This window comes from Silene latifolia, chromosome 7 (genome assembly GCF_048544455.1).
Source record: "Silene latifolia isolate original U9 population chromosome 7, ASM4854445v1, whole genome shotgun sequence".
In the NCBI taxonomy this organism is placed as follows: domain Eukaryota; kingdom Viridiplantae; phylum Streptophyta; class Magnoliopsida; order Caryophyllales; family Caryophyllaceae; genus Silene; species Silene latifolia.
Genome location: NC_133532.1, coordinates 123082928 through 123102464, shown reverse-complemented (window position 1 = coordinate 123102464; position 19537 = coordinate 123082928). Strand labels below are relative to the sequence as shown.

Here is a 19537-nt window from a genome sequence, read left to right as displayed (position 1 = left end):
AACAACCGTTGTGAAATATGTTTTAACAACGGTTGTAAAAAACACCCGTTGTTAAATAAGTTTTAACAACGGGTTTCAAAAATAACCGTTGTGATTACTTTTCACTAACTTTGCGCCAATTTTGCGCCAAATTATTAACAACGGTTGTGCATGTGTGACCCGTTGTTAAAACTAATAACAACGGTTTTTATAACCATACCCGTTGTAATTGATTTTAGTAAAATTCGTGCCATACATTCTACAACGTCTATTGTGATTTTCGTGAATAATCGTTGTTAAAGGGGCGTTGTAGTTGCCTGGATTTGTAGTAGTGAATTTATATTTTTTTTAAATTAAAAGTTGTTAATTTTGTATTTAAATGTGTAATTTGTATTTATTTTGTATTTAAAGTTGATAATTTTTATTTTAATGTGCAATTTTTATTTTTCTTGTTTTAGAAGTTGTGTATTTTACTTATAATCGTTAAATTTATATTTATTTTTTATTAGAAGTTGTTAATTTTATGCTATTTTTTTATGAAAACTTGTTTTTATTTTATTTAACTAACTTTTTAATCTCGAAAATGCAGATGTCGAACATCGAAGATTACATTATGACTTCACTAGGTCGTACGAAAGATCGAAGAGTAACGAGCTCTAAGCGGCGTATCCCTTTACCGTTAGCTCCTCGTCGTGGTCGGGGTAGGGGTAGGGGTAAGGGCATCGAAATACGCCCTTGTGTTGACCCTACTCCCGACGCTACTCCCGAGCCCGTTATGACCGAGATGGATTTAGCAAGTGCGTTTTTTAGGCAGCCATTAGCCGATTCTGATGTTGAGGAGGAAGAGCATTTTGACCATGTGGTTGAGCAAGATGATGATGATGAGGAGTAGGACGATGACTCTCGTTTTCTTGACGAGGAGGCCGCCGTCACTACTACAAGATAGGGGTTTAGCGACGCTTTTTTTCAGCATCTCCCGACGCTAAATAGCGCTGCAATGGGTTTTACCGACGCTATGAAAAGCGTCGACTTTGCCTGTGCCGCTAGCACTTTTAGCGACGCTTCTCCGGTGCGTCGGTAAAGCTAAAAAAAGCGCCGCCAAAATTGACGCACTATATATAATGATTCAGTGACGCTTGTTAGCGCCGTTATGTATTAGCATCGCCTTTGTAGAGTATCTTCATTATCTACTTGTATATCTTATCATATGAACCACTTACTTCGAAGCACACATAAGACATTTGAGCATTACTAAATATTAAGCATAATGCCGAGATACGAATTGTGTGCTGAAATATATATTCACTTCAATATAATAAAAACATTATAGTGTCAAATACATATTCCAATCTATACATTAAAGTAATAAAAAATAAAATATTTGAACGAAACACCAATACAAGAATTTGATAGTGTAGGTACTAAATTTTAACGAGTACTATTTTTTAAGCCCCCGAACATCACTCTTAGTATAGAGGGTTGTTATAATAAGAGGTAATATTCCATCTTCCGGGGCATCGGGAACTAGCTAGCACAATCCATCAAGGCAATATCTGTATCGATTTTTTTTCCAGCTGCAGCACTACGGTCTCTTCCAGTGTCTTCTAGAAAGGAATTGCACCTAAAGGGCAAAGGAACAACGGAAAAGCAAAAAAAAAGAATATTTCAAAGCATCTAGAAGTAGGTATTAAGAGAGAGACAGGGGCTTAAGACCTCGAACAATTGAGTCACTTGTTTAGCGTCTTTAACAATAACCTGTAATCAAATGGTAAATGTCAGTATAATTGTTGCGTTCGTCTCAATAACAAAATTTAGAATGCTACATTGAAAAGTAATAATTTAGGAATGTCACATTACAGAAATACTTATCTAACGTTCTCATAGTATCTTAGTGGCATAGTTAAAGAGTACATATTAGAATTGAAGCTTATTGATAAGCAAATGTAATCATCACCTCAACGCTTGACGGACCACCTTCAGGGAAAAATGGGTTGGAATACAAAAAACTAGTCAACTAAAACACATATTTAATGGCACCATATATAATTTTGAGTTCAACTAGTGTCGAGTCAAACTAAGGGAGCTAAACAAACTAAAAGGGAGAATAAAGGCTTACCAACTAATAGATAACGCTAATATAGAAGTCAAGCCTTATATGCATCACAATCATCTTCAACTGTGATTATTTTGTTCTTCTACCATTATTAACCTGTTAAGACAAATAGATCAATCATTCAAGTTAAAAAATTACTCCGCAACAATCTATGTATGATTGATCATCATTTAATTGTGTACATAAGAATAAACAATTTGACATGTCAGTAACATTTTGGTCATAGCTATATATCACAATCATCTTGTAAATATCTAAAATTAGACATAAAACTAACAAAAGTATTCGTTCAAGTAACATTCAATTATATGCAACAATCATTCTTTTTAGTCTTCACTAACCTTTCCGATGGAATTCATCATTTTGTGACTCACTTTCCACATTATGACAGAATACCCTCAAACCTGCTCATACACCTCGTCCATTTCCCTGAAGTAACCCAAATAGATTACCATGAAAACCAAATAACATAATCCAAAGCAGAGAAAAAAATGGTATATTAGTGCCTGGCTAAGGTTAGAACAAGAAGGATTTAAAATTTACAATTGGTTTGTTCAACAAACTTAGAATCTTTCATCGTATAACAACTAGTTGACTAATGCATCATACTCATCCAGTATTTCATGGTACCAGGTGAACGACTTGAAATCTCCATAAAAGTACAACCTTAAACCTTTATAATCCAAACCTAAATAGACTTAAATCAAGCGAACTCCTAGTTTAACAAAACAGAAATCTAGTTCAATCAAGTAAAATCCAAACCTAAATTGACTTCAATTAGACTAGATCCAGACTTATACATCACCAAATTCAAATTCAAATCCAAATTCCAATCAAACCAAGTTTATCTTAGCCAATTAACCATTATTAAAACAAAGGACAATACCAAAATGTGATAAAACACTGCATAACTGTACCCATTTAAGCATGAAAGTGCGATTTTCTTATAACTCGGTAGATTTACTTGAAACAAAGAGAGCCAATCGACATGCTAATTCTCCCTAAAACAAAATAAAGCCCCAATTTTGCGAGGAATAAAACTGAACAAGAGAATCAAATTAATTAAATAACAAAAACATAAGAAAAGAATTTCATACCTGATTATGACTTTGATGAGAATTTCAATTCTTCGCTTGCCAATTATGCCATAATTTCGGCAGAGGATGAATTATGGTGGAGGTTTTTCTTTTAGGGTATTTTTTTTCTGAGAAAATTAGAATGATAACTTGCACTGAGTCGTCGCTTATAGTCTAGAAAGAGGGAAATGAATTTGGTTTTTTAATTTCTTTTGGCACTATTAAGAGGCGCTAATGAATTGTGCGTAAATTTTCCCCTATTTTAAACGATTTCAGCACTTTTATGATAAGCGCCTTAATAGCTCATTTTTCTAGTAGTGCGTACTACCACCTAAGAAGGTGGCACGGGATGGTAGAGGTCGATATGTGCCGCTTGGTGACGGTTCATTTAGTAGCACGGGGAGGAAGAAGACAAAGACTCAGGATAATTCTTGGCATCTTACGGGTCCGGTTGAGGGTGGTCCGAGTGTCCTTAGCGTCCTACGTAGCTTTGGTGGCCACGTAGCTTATGGTAGTTGGACCGGTCAGGGAATGAGATCGTGGATCACGTGTTACGAGAGACCAGGTGCTTTAGAGAAGATAAGTAAGATAAAGGTCCGTGACGGTGTTATGGAGAGAGTCTAGTGATAGGGTTATTGCCCGTATATATGTTGCCGTTGTATGATCAGTTGAGTGATATCGGCACGTATGCTTGGGGGGCCGCGACATTGGCCTACTTGTATCGACAGTTGGGGATGGCTTCGCGTAGGGAGGGCCAGGGTGTTAGCGGTTATCTACCGTTACTTCAGGCTTGGATATATGAGTACTTTCCCATGTTCCGACCACACTCCGGATATTATGTCGAGGGGAGACCACTTGTCAAGGCTTGGTCACGGCTTCCTAGGTTTAAGGGAGATGTTCGGTTGTTAGAGCAGCACAGGCAGAGGTTGGACGGGCTTAGGGCGGAGCACGTGACGTGGCTCCCTTATGGTGTTAGTCCTCACATGGCTTGCAGTATTTCGCTCTACTCGGGCTTGATTAGGTTTTTGGATATAGTAGAGCCGTACCAGCCTGATAGGTGTCTCCGTCAGTACGGGTATGTTCAGGTTATCCCGAACTCTATGCGGTTCTCGACTGTTGACTATCGTCCGGCTAAGCCGGCCTTGGGTTATAAGCTGTCTTATGGTGATTCTCCTGATTTGGAGTGGGGTTTGAGTGATGTCGAGATAGTTTTGAAAGAGCGGTTTGACCGGACTTTTTAGTCCAAGTTGACAAAAATCCCTTAGTGTAGCCGGACTCCAATGGTGCACCAACCGGTCCTTGATCAAAATCACCCACCGTATGTTGAACAAATGTCGTCGCAGGAGTAGAAACTTTCGCAGCCTTCTTCCTTGCATGCTCAAATCCCGACTTGTTCCCGGTAGTAGAACCCCTCGGTCTCTCTTTGGGGTTTTCTCTAACAGGAGGTAGTTTAACTTCCTCGTCTTCCGGGTGAAGACCGTCTCACAATTTCTCAATGATTACCCGTTTCTTCGCCGGGTCACAAGCTCTAGCTTCTTCAAACAACTTCTCCAACTCATCATCATCGGTCTTGGGTGGTACACCAACATTGTCGTACTCCAAGGTCCTCCAAAAAGCGTGAACATCTTCAATATGGACCCTCTTACCCGTTCTTTGCAACTGGATCAATGCACAAGTACAAGGTAATCCATGAGTAACCCTTAGCACACATCCACAATGCTCTTCCAACACATTCCCGAGCTCTATCCCTCTCTTAATCTCTTCTTCCATTATCTCAATGGCATTGATAGACACATTTCCTTGCAACAATGAAAATACACGATCTCCATTTCGCGGCCTACTCCTCGAAACCTCTAGCTCATATCTAATCTTCGAGTGTTGCGCTTCAAGCATGGAATGAATACGGAACCACATAGTGTCAAAGTTTAGGTTATTACTCTTCAACCAAGCTTTTAAAAGTGAATGAGAGGACTCTACTCGGGAAGTTGCCGTGTTTCCGAGATGAAAGTATTGGTTTGTATAGCAGTTCACGAACTTCTTCCTGTATTTACCCCATGTACTGATCACATAAAGCGCCATCTCTTCCCACTTTTCACTAAAACATTCCCAAGTGCTCCTAAACTCATCAATGATGGATGCATTGATCACGCGGTACCAACCGCTTTCTGGACTGTGCATTATGATATCTTTGTACCACATCAAATTCTCCTTTGAGAGTGCTTGTTTCTCCATAGCACGATTAATGTGCCAACGACACAAAAGGTGAGGAGTGCTAGGATGAAGGGACTCAAGAGCGGCGATCAAACCCATCTTCCGATCAGTGACAAAGGCATAAATAGATGAACCCGTACAACTTAGTAGCTCCCCTAATCTCAACAACATCCACCCATAATCGTCTTCCGACTCTGACGGAAGGAGCACCGTAGCAATTAAGAAGGAAGAACCACACGGTGTTACACCAAGAACCTCAACAAGAGCAATTTTGTAAACATTTGTCTTGTATGTCGAGTCAATAAGAACCACATGTGGATAAGCACGGAACAGTTTAACCGCTTCCGGATGAGCCATAAAAACATGACTAAGCTCCTTTGTCTCGGAATCTGTTTTGTGCCATTCCACATAATTAGCAGCAACGGCTACAACCAACATTTGTCGAGCGGTATTGCGTGTTCCTCTAACTTCACGCCGAAACTTGTTAACCGCACTATAAATTTGGGTGCTTGTAGGTTGAGGTTTATCGGGAGTTCTTTGATGAATACCATTTTTAATATCTCTCGGGGGAATCGACGCCCGGACTTGTTGCCTCACGAACTCTTTCTCTTCGGCATTCAAACCAGCAAAATGCCTATGACCGTCTTTGTACTTTGTTACTTTGTGGTTGTGATATCCACCTTTCTCTGAGGTCAAAATGTTCCAAACAATCAACTCCTTTCCATTTATATCATTAGCCCGGTTCTGAACGGCTCGAACCCGAAACAAACACTCACACTTAGGTGTCCCTTTCTTCTTAGGCTTCTCGGGAATATCGGGATCGATCTTCTTTCTAGTTCGGCCGTACCTTGAACAACGAAAGTAAGAGCCTAGCAACTCGGGTTGTTTACGATTTTTGGCCCCATTTGATGCTTTTATTAAGGCAAACCCGTTATTAAAAGCTATTTTCTGAGCCCACTCAAACGCCTCATCCCGACTCGCAAAACATGTAACCGTCTCAAATAGGTGGTTGTAATTAACATCGTTTCCACCAAATTTCTCAAATGAATCCTGTTAAAACACAAAATTAATAATGATTACATGCTAAACTATGTAAAAATATCTAAACTTACGAAAAAAAGAAAATAAAATGAAGAAAAAACAATTTAATAGTCTGAACCAGGAGCGGTCTTTGAAACTCAAAGTCCATCACCATGACAGACGTGAACATTCAACGTCCCAACCTAGCATGGACGTGAATAGTACACGTCCCTCCCCATGATGAACTTTGTGTTTCAAAGTCTGTCCATGGTGGACATTGAAATTCAAAGTCCCTGTTCATGACGAACTTTGAATGTACACGTCCTAGTCTATGAGGGACGTTGAGTTTGCACGTCCATCACCATGGGGGACTTTGAGTTTGCACGTCCATCACCATGGGGGACTTTGAGTTTGCACGTCCATATACACGACTACAACTATTTTCGACGGGTTTGGGCGTGTTTGTTCCATTCATCCTAATTCTATGAAGACTTAACATGTAATTCAATATATCAACTTAACATCTAATTCAATAATCATACTAAATCGATTGAAATGAAAATAGATTGTGTAATTACGTACCTCAGATTCGTTGTTAGCATTTGATGTGGATTGCTCGTTGTTTGACATTGATTCGTTGTTTTGTTGATGTAGATTGTTCGTGTAGTTGTTCAACCGAGTTAGAGCATCATTTTTTTAGTGTTGTTTGCTCGGGAGAGAATTGGGTAGAGAGAGTAAGAGGAAGGGTAGGGGGCGTCTTTTTTATGAAAAGCGTCGACGATTTGTTATAAAACGTCGACGACGTTTTATAGCCCCCTTTTTAAAACATACATGATGCCCCTAATTGTTGTTATTATCACTAAGTGTACCCCTAAACTTTATTTTCCTTCAAATAAACTCAATTTTAAGCACTAAGATCCTGTTCTTCTGGACTTAAAGTTGCTGAACTTAACTTAATTTTTCTGAACTTAACTTAATTTTGCTGAACTTAACTTATTTTTGCTGAATTTTTCTGAACTTAATTTTTCTGAACTTAATTTTGCTGAACTTTTCTGAACTTAATTTTGCTGAACTTTGCTGAACTTAACTTATAATAGCTTAACTTTTCTAAATTAAAATAACCTTACTTAAATTAACTTAGTTTAATTTCACTTAATACTACTAATACTAATACTACTACTAATAATAATAATTCCCTTCAAATAATAATAATATTTAATAATAATAATAATAATAACTAAAAACACAAATAAAGATTATAAAATACTTTATTTATATAAGTTAATATTTTCGTACACATTACCTAATACTTAAAAATAAAAAGTAAATCACATTACTTTTTTTTTTCTTTCTAATCATCTAGTTCCATATTATCATCTTCCTCGCCACTTTCTTCATCTTCATTTGAGCTCACCCCGTCAAATCCATTGTCTCGCCAAATGTTCTTGACTATGTTATTTCGCACCTTGTACATAGCTTTTTTCCGCTTCTTATCAAACATGCCTAAATCTTTTGTCCCTAGAACGTTCTCGTGTTGTATAACAGGTATCCCATGAGTGTGTATCCGTATAAAATTATGAAGTGTGAAATTAGAAACAATAATGGACATTTGATACTTAGGTGACATTTGAGGCATAACTTTTAACACCTTCCACCTTTTTTTCAATTGACCATATGCCATTTCAACTTTCATTCTCAATGACGAATGTCGGTAATTAAAATGCTCTAACATACCTTCGAGGGATAGGTAAGAATTCGGCTTTAAATAAATGTTTTTTTTTTTTGAAAAAATTATATAGAATAATAATTAATCTCGGATTGTTTATACAACCGATTTGAACGAAAATTGTATCTATTTTTTAAAACTCCTCAATATTATGAAACTTATTATTCTGCTTGACTTTTCTGAACTTAATTTTCTTTGAACTTTTTCGAACTTAATTTTTCTTTGAACTTAATTTTCTTTGAACTTTTCTGAACTTAATTTTGCTGAACTTAACTTAACTTAATTTTGCTGAACTTTTCTGAACTTAACTTAATTTTGCTGAACTTAACTTATAAAAGTCACTCCAAAAGAACAGGGCCTAAGTGATGACTTTGACGGGTAACCAAGCTTGCCAGTTATTATCCCATGACATAAGGACTCTATTAGACTCAATATCCATTTCGATCCTAATATTTATTGATATATATGGGCTAAAACATTTTTGACGGAAAATTTATTGATCCGTTGCCAAATTATCACGTCCAAAGATGGATATTGAGTTTAATTGAGTCCTTATGTCATGGGATGATAAATGACATGCTTGGTTACGCGTCCAAGTAATTACTTAACGCCTAAAACTGATTTTAATTGACGGAAAATAAAGTTTAGGGGTAGACTTAGTGATAATGACAACAATTAGGGGTACCATGTATGTTTTAAAAAGTGTAGGGGTACCATGTAGAAAGTCGAAAAATTGAGGGGTACCATGTAGAATATCCCTTTTTTATTTTACTCCAATTTTTATCTTTTGTGTGCAATCTGTGAGGGTATGATTATCAGTCAGACTCACCAAAGTCTTAAGACTCTGTCACATCAGCTTTTCACTAACTTATATTATTTTTATATTGTTCAGACTCAGCCCAAACTTATCTCAGACTCTATGCATTATGAGTCAGACTCCCCTCAGACTCTACTTTTTAGCCTACTTATTTTTTTCACCTTATAAAGAAAAAAATAAAAAATAAAAAAGGTACACATGTCAATTATTCTTCCAATGCCTAGTAAATTGTGTCAAGAGTTTTAAGTTGAATATTGGATTTCTAAGACTCACCTTAAGACTTTGGTAGATTATTGGTAATATTGAGTGAGTCTTGTCTCAAGACTTACCAAAGTCTTGTCTCAAGATTACCAATAATCTTACCCTTTGCAATTATCTTCCAAGTTCCACCTATATCATCAAACTTCAATTTTTATTGGAGACGGACACTTTTTTTCACAGGCTGAAAACATGTCAAATATCGCAATTTTAACTATAAAATGTGACCATTTTATAGTGACAGCTTAGATGGATCACATTTACCCCGTCTTCAGCTTGTGACGAATGACTTATTGGTCATCAAATTCTTGTTTAAGACGTCTTAATAATAAGAGTGTTAAATAAATGAACGAGATAAAAAAAATGCCTAGAAAATAATAATACTCTTGTCCCATCTACTTATATGAGATACTTATTATTTAACAAATATTACACTTAAGAGGGATTTGACCGTCTTAAGAAAGACCAATTGTATAAGAGATGACAATTGCTTGCTCATAACCACTTCCTTCTTCAACAATTTAGATGGAAGTGCGTCATGCCGTGCTGTATTTGGAGAAGAAAATGATACGGCCTAGGCACGACAAGGTAGGTTTCGTGTAGTGTCGGTGAAGTGTAAATAATGGTCCAAGCACGGGCGACCCCAAACAATTCCGCACTTTAGCCTTATTTCTTTGTAATTTGAGCATGTTCACGCGTGTGGTGTGGTGTCGTGTCGTGCCATATCTAGACACGGTCTTATATCTTAAACTTCGACCTAAGCACGACCGACGGTCCACTACATGCTGCTTCGTGCTAAAGTAGGCTAAAGTAGTCCATTACATGGACATTTTTTCGCTTAAATTGGCTAACTTAGAATGCCCTAGGTTGAGTTGTGCTAGCAATTGGGCCAGTCCACCCAAATTCTTCTCATGAAAACTGGGTCAGCCCAAATTTTGAAACACGAAGCCTTTTATAGTTAGTAACACTCTACTTACTAGAGTTGTTTATGTAACGTTGTTATAGGCCCCGTTCTTTTGTATTTAATTTCAACTTAGTTCAGTTCAGTTCAGTTCAGCTTCATTCAGTTCAGTTGAATTATTCTCTTCACAAATTAACTCTTATTTTAGTTCAACTCTATTAAGTTCAGTTCGGCTCCATTTAGTTCCAGTTCAGACAATTTCAGTTCAAAAGAACATGGACATACTCCATAATGAATTTATCATTTATGGATATTTTTTTTAATTGGATTGACATGAATAAATCGAATTAGATTAGCATAAATGACTCGAATTGAAATGAAGTAGGCGAGTAGTTTATAAAATATCAAGGCTATCTTTGTTCCAATTAAAATCAAGAAGGAAGATGAGATACAAAATGAGATTATGCGAAGTTACAATTGAGTAAATATCGTAATTTTAAAAAGAAAAAACACCTTATAACGTTAGCATAACTATGGAGTACAGTAATTTGTGTTACAGATGTTAACTAACTTAACATATCACTTGTTCAAATATTATTTTACTTAATTATTCCATTATTTTATAGTGTCATATACATGTTGCTTTACTTAATACTTGTCGTCATGTATGATATTTTAGTTTGCACGGACACGCCTAGTTTTGAGCGTTCCCGTGTCGGACACCGTGTCGGACACCGACATTCGTAGGACACGCCTGAAAACGTTCTGGACACGGCTTGAACCGTATCCCCGGTTTTTATGTTAAAAGAAAACGTGTCGGACACGGTCCGTGTCCGCTGGACACACCAAATAAGCAGCTTTGAAATCAATATCTCACTTTATCAGTTATCACGACATCTCACTTTTTTATTTTCCTCTTACATCTCATTTATCCCCTTTTTTTTCTTGCATTGCGACGCCTTCCCGCCTCCCCTCGCCTCAGTCCGGCCGCCGTGAGCCTGCCCTTCCCCGCCGTCAGCCTCTGTTCGCCACGTAGCTCGCTTTTTCATTTTTTTCCTAATTTCTTAGTCTATATTTTTTTCTATATTAATCTCTATATATATTATACATAATAATAAGTTTCTAAATAATTAAATTAATCAAAATCAATCGTTTAATGATTATTATTGTTGTTGTTATTAAATTTGGGGGTTTTAAATTTGGAGATTGTTGATTTTTCGGAAGTTAGGGTTTGTTTGATTTAGGGATAATTTTCGGAAGCGAATAACTGAGTTGTTATTCCCACTTATTGAAAGAAGTTTAATGAATAATTATAATGGTGCAAAGGATGATCAGTGAACTCCCTTTTTTTAGCTTTTGGTGAGCATTGTTTGTCTTTTTTTATTTCTGGTGCCTTTTAATGTTAATATATTTTGCGGAAAATATTCGGTTTGATGACTATGGTGAATAGTATTGTAAGACTCGAATTTGGGTTTGTAATTTGGAACCTTTGATACTTTTTATTTAATTTTGTAAGACTTGAATGCTTATTTAAATTTGGGTTTGTAATTTGGAAATTTGTAGCTTTTAAGACATGTTGGTTTTAACGTATAAGACATTAATATTGGTTGTCATTTTACGATTTTGTGGCTTTAAAATGTTTAAATGACCAAAGTTTAGATGTTGGTTATAATGTTCTTCAAATTCACTTTATTTTAATATGTATATTGAATTTTTTTTTGCCGTGTCCGTGTCCTGAAAATTTTGAAGTGCTGTGTCGCGTGTCCGTGTCGTGTCCGTGTCCGTTTTCGTGCAACCTAGATGATATTCACGCAAAGAGGTGGTAATCGGGTCAAGTAAGATCGGAATTGGGGCAGGTCAAGTTAGGTCGGGTCAACTTAGGGCCGAGTTGAGTCGTTTTAGGTTAAATGATGTTTCAGGTCATGATTGGGTTTGGGTCGGGTTATTATCAGGTCAAGTTACTTTATTACATCATTTTAATTTTTGACCATTAAGTTTAGTTTTCAACCATTATTTTGTTTTATCAATTCATTATTAAGTTAAACATATCAAACTAGACACTAAAATAGAAAATCACTTTCATTTTGATCAGTATTAAGCATTAAAGCTTAATAATTATTGTCGAATCATCCATTTAATTAGGTCTATATTGGGTCGCATAAATATCAAATCGAGTCGAGTTCATGTTCGGATTCGGGCCACTGATTATTGGCTGGGTTGGTTTTATATTGCAACATTCTCGGGTTCTATTATATTGATTCGGGTTTGTTGGGTTCAGATCGAGTCAATACGGTCGGGACTGGCTTGCTAGCTCTTATCGGGGGCTCCAAAACTAATTCAATTCATGATATATACGAGAGTTATTTAAGGGTCATATTTGTGTCATTATTATTATTTTTTTTTAATGAGGCGCACACTTAGTCGAATTTGTGTCATTAATAAAGCAAGACTTGTCTAACCAAGATTAGATTCATGTCCCGGCTTGAGTGGCGGCAGACTACCACCTTGTTTCCAATTTCCAAAGTCAATGAACACAATTACAGGGCAACTACACGAACCAGCATTAGACTATACTACAAGATTCAATAATGATGGTGATGCCTCGAAAAATAAAAGACATATCAATCATATAATAACCCCTTAAATAAGTTAAAACTTTTGTTTTCATTTTTTTGTACCTTAAGATTAGCTTTTTAGTAATAACGATATACTCTTGAAAGTATTCACAAGAAGAACACAAATAATGCCATAATTCTTCGTTCACATACATTTTGTAACACTTAGTTAATCATAAGTATTAACATGTACACGGTGAATTTACTCGAGTGCGGCGGTAAAATCACGAGTCGATCTATTTAGATACGATATTATTATAATATTATTCACTTAATAGTAAAAGATTAAATGTCTTTGATCGTCTTAACATTTTACAAATAAAGGATCTGCATGGTAAATGGTAGAAGCAGAATTATATATATATTAGCGGGAAATGTTAGCAGAATACGGTGACATATTTTAGTAGCATGTTTGACTATCAGATTAAATTAGCAATTGTGTTTGGCAATTACCGTATTATATGATATGATAAAAATATTAAATTCATGTATAAATTGAATATGCTATGAGAATATGTTATTTACTAAATAAACGAACGGAATAGTATATTAATTCATCGATTGGTTTATACAGTATGTTATTTAGGTTAGAATATACTAATTTCACCTAACATGAGAATATGTCATTTATCAAATACGACCAAATTGTCTAACGTGCAATTTATGGCTATACTTACTAACATGTTTTACAATATGATTTTTCTTAATTCACAATACATGAAATTTATCCTACTCATTTCCTGCATCAAATTATTTTCATCCCTGTTGGTCGGCGTAAAATCTTGCGTTACTTTAGGGCAGTTGATCAAACTTTAGGTTTGAAGCTGTTATTTTTGGCATTACTTAATTTAGTCTTTACCATAGTTTATGCTTAAGAAACCTAATCCCCGTTTCAGTGATATGTTTACACTTCTTTTATTTTTCGCTCACAAAATAAATAAAGTGTAAACATATTATTGTAAACAAATGCTCAACTTTAAGTTATACTCCGGTAGTATTACACTATTATCCTATGATGAGCTGTGTTTCTACCAAGAGTTGTTTTGACCTCTAAATTTATAAAGTTATACTCAATAATTGTATGATGAATTAATAAATGGCTTATCAGGAAATGTGCTTCACGAATCCGGTATAAAGTATTTAACAATAACATAATTGTAATCTATTTAGATAAGCTTGACAGGATACGAATCCATCATTAAATCAATTCACGAGTTTTTCACACTCGATGAAATAACCCCTCAAATATATAGTAGTATGCATAAATCGAACTGCACCGAATAACTGTTATTTCCCTAAATCAAAAAGTATAATTAGTACTCAGACTTGTTTAAATTTAAATTTTTATGATTAAAAAGATCGAGTCTATTTCACCATGGTCACATGGATCAATAGTCCAAGAATCCAAGATAATACTATAATTGGTAGTCAAGCTCCAACAAAGAAATTAAGATACAATTCACACAAATAAATGAGAGTGGAGACCATTTCAAACTCAGAAAATACTCAAACTTGTTAACGTGTACCTCAAGGCTCAACCTCCTGCACCTTGTTAAGGATATGCACCTTCATTATCAATCGGAACAAAGGAGTCAGTTAGTCAAAAGGTGTCTTGACTTTTCTTTCGTAAGAAATTGCACAAAAATACAACAACAATAAGATTTCAATGTTCAAAGTTACTAAGTATATCACGAGAACCTAGAACTAAATGTTTGGGGTAGCGTATTTTATGCATGTTGTTCTATACTTAAGTTAAAGTCTCATATTAAAAATTCTTGAATAGCAAAAATCAATAATTTTAACTATTTTTCAAAAGTTTGAGATAGCAAGTGCTACCCTTTGCTACTAGTTAGGTTCCCCCCGAATGTATGACTTGCTTCTAATAAAATAAAAAAAATGTCTAAGGTACATTGGTGATAACATATTATTGAGTCCAATTTCTCTCCATTTCCTAAAAAGAAATGGAGAGGCGAGTTTCTATTAATGGCCCGGATCGCATATTGTCAACATCTAACGGTTCTCAATATAGGCATAAAAGTAAAGGAAAAATGGGAGTGAAAGGGGTAATTATTATTAAAATAGATTGTGAGATGAAATGGAGAGGATCCAAATCCCATATTATTGTACCCTCCGATTAATTACAACTCTTTTTTCTTTTTTTCTTTCTTTTTTTTTTTTTAAAAAAAAACCTTATATTCTACGTAGATATTTATGAAAATGTTATTGTACTTTTACAGTTTTACTAACTCAGTACGATGACGTAGTATTAATGAATTTCACTATTACTATTATTTTTTTACGAGTAATAGTCATTTTCACCGTTAATTCAAAACTTCATTTGTATAAGTGCTTCAATTTACATTATTTAGTAATATTATAAGCGGTAAATATTCATAACTCGAGTTTAAAAAACTCGTTAAACATCAAATTTATACGTAAAAACACTAATAAGTGGACACCACGCCGTTAGGCAAAGGGTAAAAAGCAGGTGGCCGCAACTTTGGTGTCGGAGATATTTGGTACTGCCGAGTGCCGTCTCTATATAGGTAGTACTATATCAACTCGTTTTGCGGCCCCAACTTAAGATTGGTAAAAAAAACAAGACATCATAAATTAGTTGAAACGCGTAAGGAGGGCATAACATAACAGGTGTCTATTATCTAAAGGCCAAGTCAATGAAGCAGTTGAAAAGCAAGGCAACGTTTTACGTCGGCTTCTTTCACTGATTATTACACTTTGTTTTGTCGTCTATAACTCCATACAATATTACTCGCATATCATATCAATATGAACCATCTCACGCGGGAAGACTATTTAATTAGCCTCCTTTATTTTGGTCCTTTTCACATGCCGACACTTCTTATTTCCCCACCCTTTCTTCCATTCATTTGCTATTGGAGGAGTATTGGAAGAGCCAACAGTGATGGAGCCAGGATTTAAAGATAGCAGAAGCGAAAATTTTTAGCTATAGCGAAGGGGTTATAGTATAAAATAACCTTGAAATTTTCAAATATCAGCGGAGATGAATTAGATTTGTTCCGGGTGTAATTCCAGAACAAGTATTGTCACCACTCGTAGCTTGTAGAATGACGTCTTTGCTTGACTTCCTCCCTTGACCTCTCCTGAAACAATGAACAACCGGCTCGGCTTTGGCCGAGCGTCTTTATTTCCGACGCCAAGTCGATAAACTTAGAGATAAGTTGTTGTTACTTGGCTAAGTGTGTTGTAGAGAGATAAGGAAGATATTCACAGGATGAATAGTGATTCTTAGGTTAAATTGTGGATCCTTTCCTCAATGAGGGTTGAGGAGTATTTATAGACTTTCACCTTTTGTCACGTAGTGGCCAAGTGGCCAAGTGGCTAGCAGGTGGAAAGACCGTTCTACCCTCGGCCGATGGACCCATGTCGGCCGCCGAGGGGTCTTGGATGTGAGTACGCGGATACGTGCCCCTACCGGCTAGTTGCTGGCCGAGACCCAGTAATGACAGCCGCAATTGGCGTCGGCTAGGCTGTCCAAGGTGTTGACTTGCTTTGGATATCTTTGACCTTGCTTAATATGTTGACTCGGTCAGCGGGTGCAGAATATGCCCCATCAATTTGCCCCCAACGTAGTCTATGCCGTGGTATGAGCTCCGATGTGTGTTGAGCGTATATTCTGCGATCATTTTTAATAAAGCTTGTTTATTTTGCCTCCGGCTTGGCCGGGGTCTTTATCTCATTTTCATCTGAGTTGTCTTCTTACGTTATTAATTGAGTGCTTCTTTTCTGTTTCTACCATCGGCCTAGTCGGGGCAGTTAGAATGCGTATCTCAACTGTACTTAACGTTTTTAAACATGTTGGCCTGTCGGTGGCGTCCTCGTTCAGGCTCGGTCTTAATTAGCCGAGGCGTCGGATTTGCGCTTCCCAACGGTCGTTGTGAACATGTTAACGTATCGGTCGTTGTGTCCCCACGCTTCCGGCCTTGGCCGAGGGAATCGGGTTTCTGCGCGACGGCGTTCGTATTTATAGACGATATTGATCGTGTCCTCGTTGACGCTCGGTCTTAGTTAGCCGAGGTGTCAGATTTGCGTCTCAACCGTACTTATACGTTCTTAAGCTCGGTCTTAATTTGCCGAGAGCAAGTCGCGTTTCCCTCGTCTCGTTCCCGGCTTTGGCCGGGGCAACTGAGTTTACGTTCTGACTGCTGTTGTAAATATCTAGGCATATCGGCTCGTTCCCCCGTCGCCCTCGGTCTTAATTAGCCGAGGTGATCGAGGTTTTGGCGTTGTCTGCCGTCGTAAATATGTTAGCATGTCGGCTCATTCCCCGTCACTCCGGCTTTGGCCGAGGTGATCGAGGTTTTATTGTCTGTCTTTGTTGTAAATATCTAGGCATATCGGCTCGTTCCCCGTCGCCCTCGGTCTTAATTAGCCGAGGTAATCGAGGTTTTAGCGCTGTCGCCGTCGTAAATATGTTAGCATGTCGGCTCGTTCCCCGTCACTTAGGCTTTGGCCGAGGTGATCGAGGTTTTTGGCGTCTGCTGTTGTAAATATCTAGGCATATCGGCTCGTTCCCCCGTCGCCCTCGGTCTTAATTAGCCGAGGTGATCGAGGTTTTGGCGCCTGTCTGCCGTAAATATGTTAGCATGTCGGCTCGTTCCCCGTCACTCCGGCTTTGGCCGAGGTGATCGTGGTTTTGGCGGCTGTCATTGTTGTAAATATCTAGGCATATCGGCTCGTTCCCCGTCGCCCCTCGGTCTTAATTAGCCGAGGTGATCGAGGTTTTGGCGCTGTCTGCCGTCGTAAATATGTTAGCATGTCGGCTCGTTCCCCGTCACTCCGGCTTTGGCCGAGGTGATCGTGGTTTTGGCGTTGTCTTTGTTGTAAATATCTAGGCATATCGGCTCGTTCCCGTCGCCCTCGGTCTTAATTAGCCGAGGTGATCGAGGTTTTGGCGTTGTCTGCCGTCGTAAATATGTTAGCATGTCGGCTCGTTCCCCGTCACTCCGGCTTTGGCCGAGGTGATCGTGGTTTTGGCGATTTGTCTGTCTGTTGTAAATATCTAGGCATATCGGCTCGTTCCCCCGTCGCCCTCGGTCTTAATTAGCCGAGGTAATCGAGGTTTTGGCGCTGTCTGCCGTCGTAAATATGTTAGCATGTCGGCTCGTTCCCCCGTCACTCCCGGCTTTGGCCGAGGTGATCGAGGTTTTGGCGCTGTCTGCTGTTGTAAATATCTAGGCATATCGGCTCGTTCCCCCGTCGCCCTCGGTCTTAATTAGCCGAGGTGATCGAGGTTTTGGCGCTGTCTGCCGTCGTAAATATGTTAGCATGTCGGCTCGTTCCCCCGTCACTCCCGGCTTTGGCCGAGGTGATCGTGGTTTTGGCGCTGTCTGCTGTTGTAAATATCTAGGCATATCGGCTCGTTCCCCCGTCGCCCTCGGTCTTAATTAGCCGAGGTGATCGAGGTTTTGGCGCTGTCTGCCGTCGTAAATATGTTAGCATGTCGGCTCGTTCCCCGTCACTCCGGCTTTGGCCGAGGTGATCGTGGTTTTGGCGCTGTCTGTCATTGTTGTAAATATCTAGGCATATCGGCTCGTTCCCCGTCGCCCTCGGTCTTAATTAGCCGAGGTGATCGAGGTTTTGGCGCTGTCTGCCGTCGTAAATATGTTAGCATGTCGGCTCGTTCCCCGTCACTCCGGCTTTGGCCGAGGTGATCGTGGTTTTGGCGCCGTCTGTTCGTTGTAAATATCTAGGCATATCGGCTCGTTCCCCGTCGCCCTCGGTCTTAATTAGCCGAGGTGATCGAGGTTTTGGCGCTGTCTGCCGTCGTAAATATGTTAGCATGTCGGCTCGTTTCCCCGTCACTCCGGCTTTGGCCGAGGTGATCGTGGTTTTGGCGTTGTCTGTTTGTTGTAAATATCTAGGCATATCGGCTCGTTCCCCGTCGCCCTCGGTCTTAATTAGCCGAGGTGATCGAGGTTTTGCGCCGTCTGCCGTCGTAAATATGTTAGCATGTCGGCTCGTTCCCCGTCACTCCGGCTTTGGCCGAGGTGATCGTGGTTTTGGCGCTGTCTGCTGTTGTAAATATCTAGGCATATCGGCTCGTTCCCCCGTCGCCCTCGGTCTTAATTAGCCGAGGTGATCGAGGTTTTGGCGTTGTCTGCCGTCGTAAATATGTTAGCATGTCGGCTCGTTCCCCGTCACTCCGGCTTTGGCCGAGGTGATCGTGGTTTTGGCGCTGTCTCTTTGTTGTAAATATCTAGGCATATCGGCTCGTTCCCCGTCGCCCTCGGTCTTAATTAGCCGAGGTAATCGAGGTTTTGGCGCATCGTCTCGCCGTCGTAAATATGTTAGCATGTCGGCTCGTTCCCCGTCACTCCGGCTTTGGCCGAGGTGATCGAGGTTTTGCGCGTCTGTCTGTTGTTGTAAATATCTAGGCATATCGGCTCGTTCCCCCGTCGCCCTCGGTCTTAATTAGCCGAGGTGATCGAGGTTTTGGCGCCCGTCTGCCGTCGTAAATATGTTAGCATGTCGGCTCGTTCCCCCGTCACTCCTGGCTTTGGCCGAGGTGATCGTGGTTTTGGCGTTGTCTGTTGTTGTAAATATCTAGGCATATCGGCTCGTTCCCCCGTCGCCCTCGGTCTTAATTAGCCGAGGTGATCGAGGTTTTATTTTGTCTGCCGTCGTAAATATGTTAGCATGTCGGCTCGTTCCCCGTCACTCCGGCTTTGGCCGAGGTGATCGTGGTTTTATGTTGTCTCATTGTTGTAAATATCTAGGCATATCGGCTCGTTCCCGTCGCCCTCGGTCTTAATTAGCCGAGGTGATCGAGGTTTTGGCGC

The 19537-nt window shown here is 38.8% G+C and overlaps 1 protein-coding gene and 1 long non-coding RNA gene across 5 annotated transcripts; both read right to left on the bottom strand.

Annotated features, from left to right (window-relative positions):
* Window positions 1–1269: 1269 nt before the first annotated feature.
* Window positions 1270–3482, bottom strand: LOC141592915 (uncharacterized). Of its 4 annotated transcripts, none has more exons than XR_012521257.1 (4): window positions 3190–3482; window positions 2434–2521; window positions 1837–2188; window positions 1270–1734 (listed from the first exon to the last, which is right to left on the bottom strand). It is a non-coding gene; the product is annotated as an uncharacterized LOC141592915 (long non-coding RNA). The 4 variants fall into 4 exon arrangements; XR_012521255.1 differs by having other exon boundaries at window positions 1270–1953; window positions 2096–2188; window positions 3190–3468; XR_012521256.1 differs by having other exon boundaries at window positions 2096–2188; window positions 3190–3466.
* A 1168-nt stretch (window positions 3483–4650) lies between these two features.
* On the bottom strand, window positions 4651–7029 carry LOC141590686 (putative protein FAR1-RELATED SEQUENCE 10). The gene is made up of 2 exons (XM_074411254.1): window positions 6982–7029; window positions 4651–6429 (listed from the first exon to the last, which is right to left on the bottom strand). The coding sequence occupies exons 1-2, from the start codon at window positions 7027–7029 to the stop codon at window positions 4651–4653; spliced, it is 1827 nt and encodes a 608-aa protein (XP_074267355.1).
* Between the last annotated feature and the right edge of the window lie 12508 nt (window positions 7030–19537).

Coding starts and splice junctions, on each gene's coding strand:
- LOC141590686 (XM_074411254.1), bottom strand. CDS start 7,029: ATGTCAAACAACGAGCAATCCACATCAAATGCTAACAACGAATCTGAG. Junction 6,430..6,981: donor ATGCTAACAACGAATCTGAG/GTACGTAATTAC, acceptor GTGTTTTAACAG/GATTCATTTGAGAAATTTGG.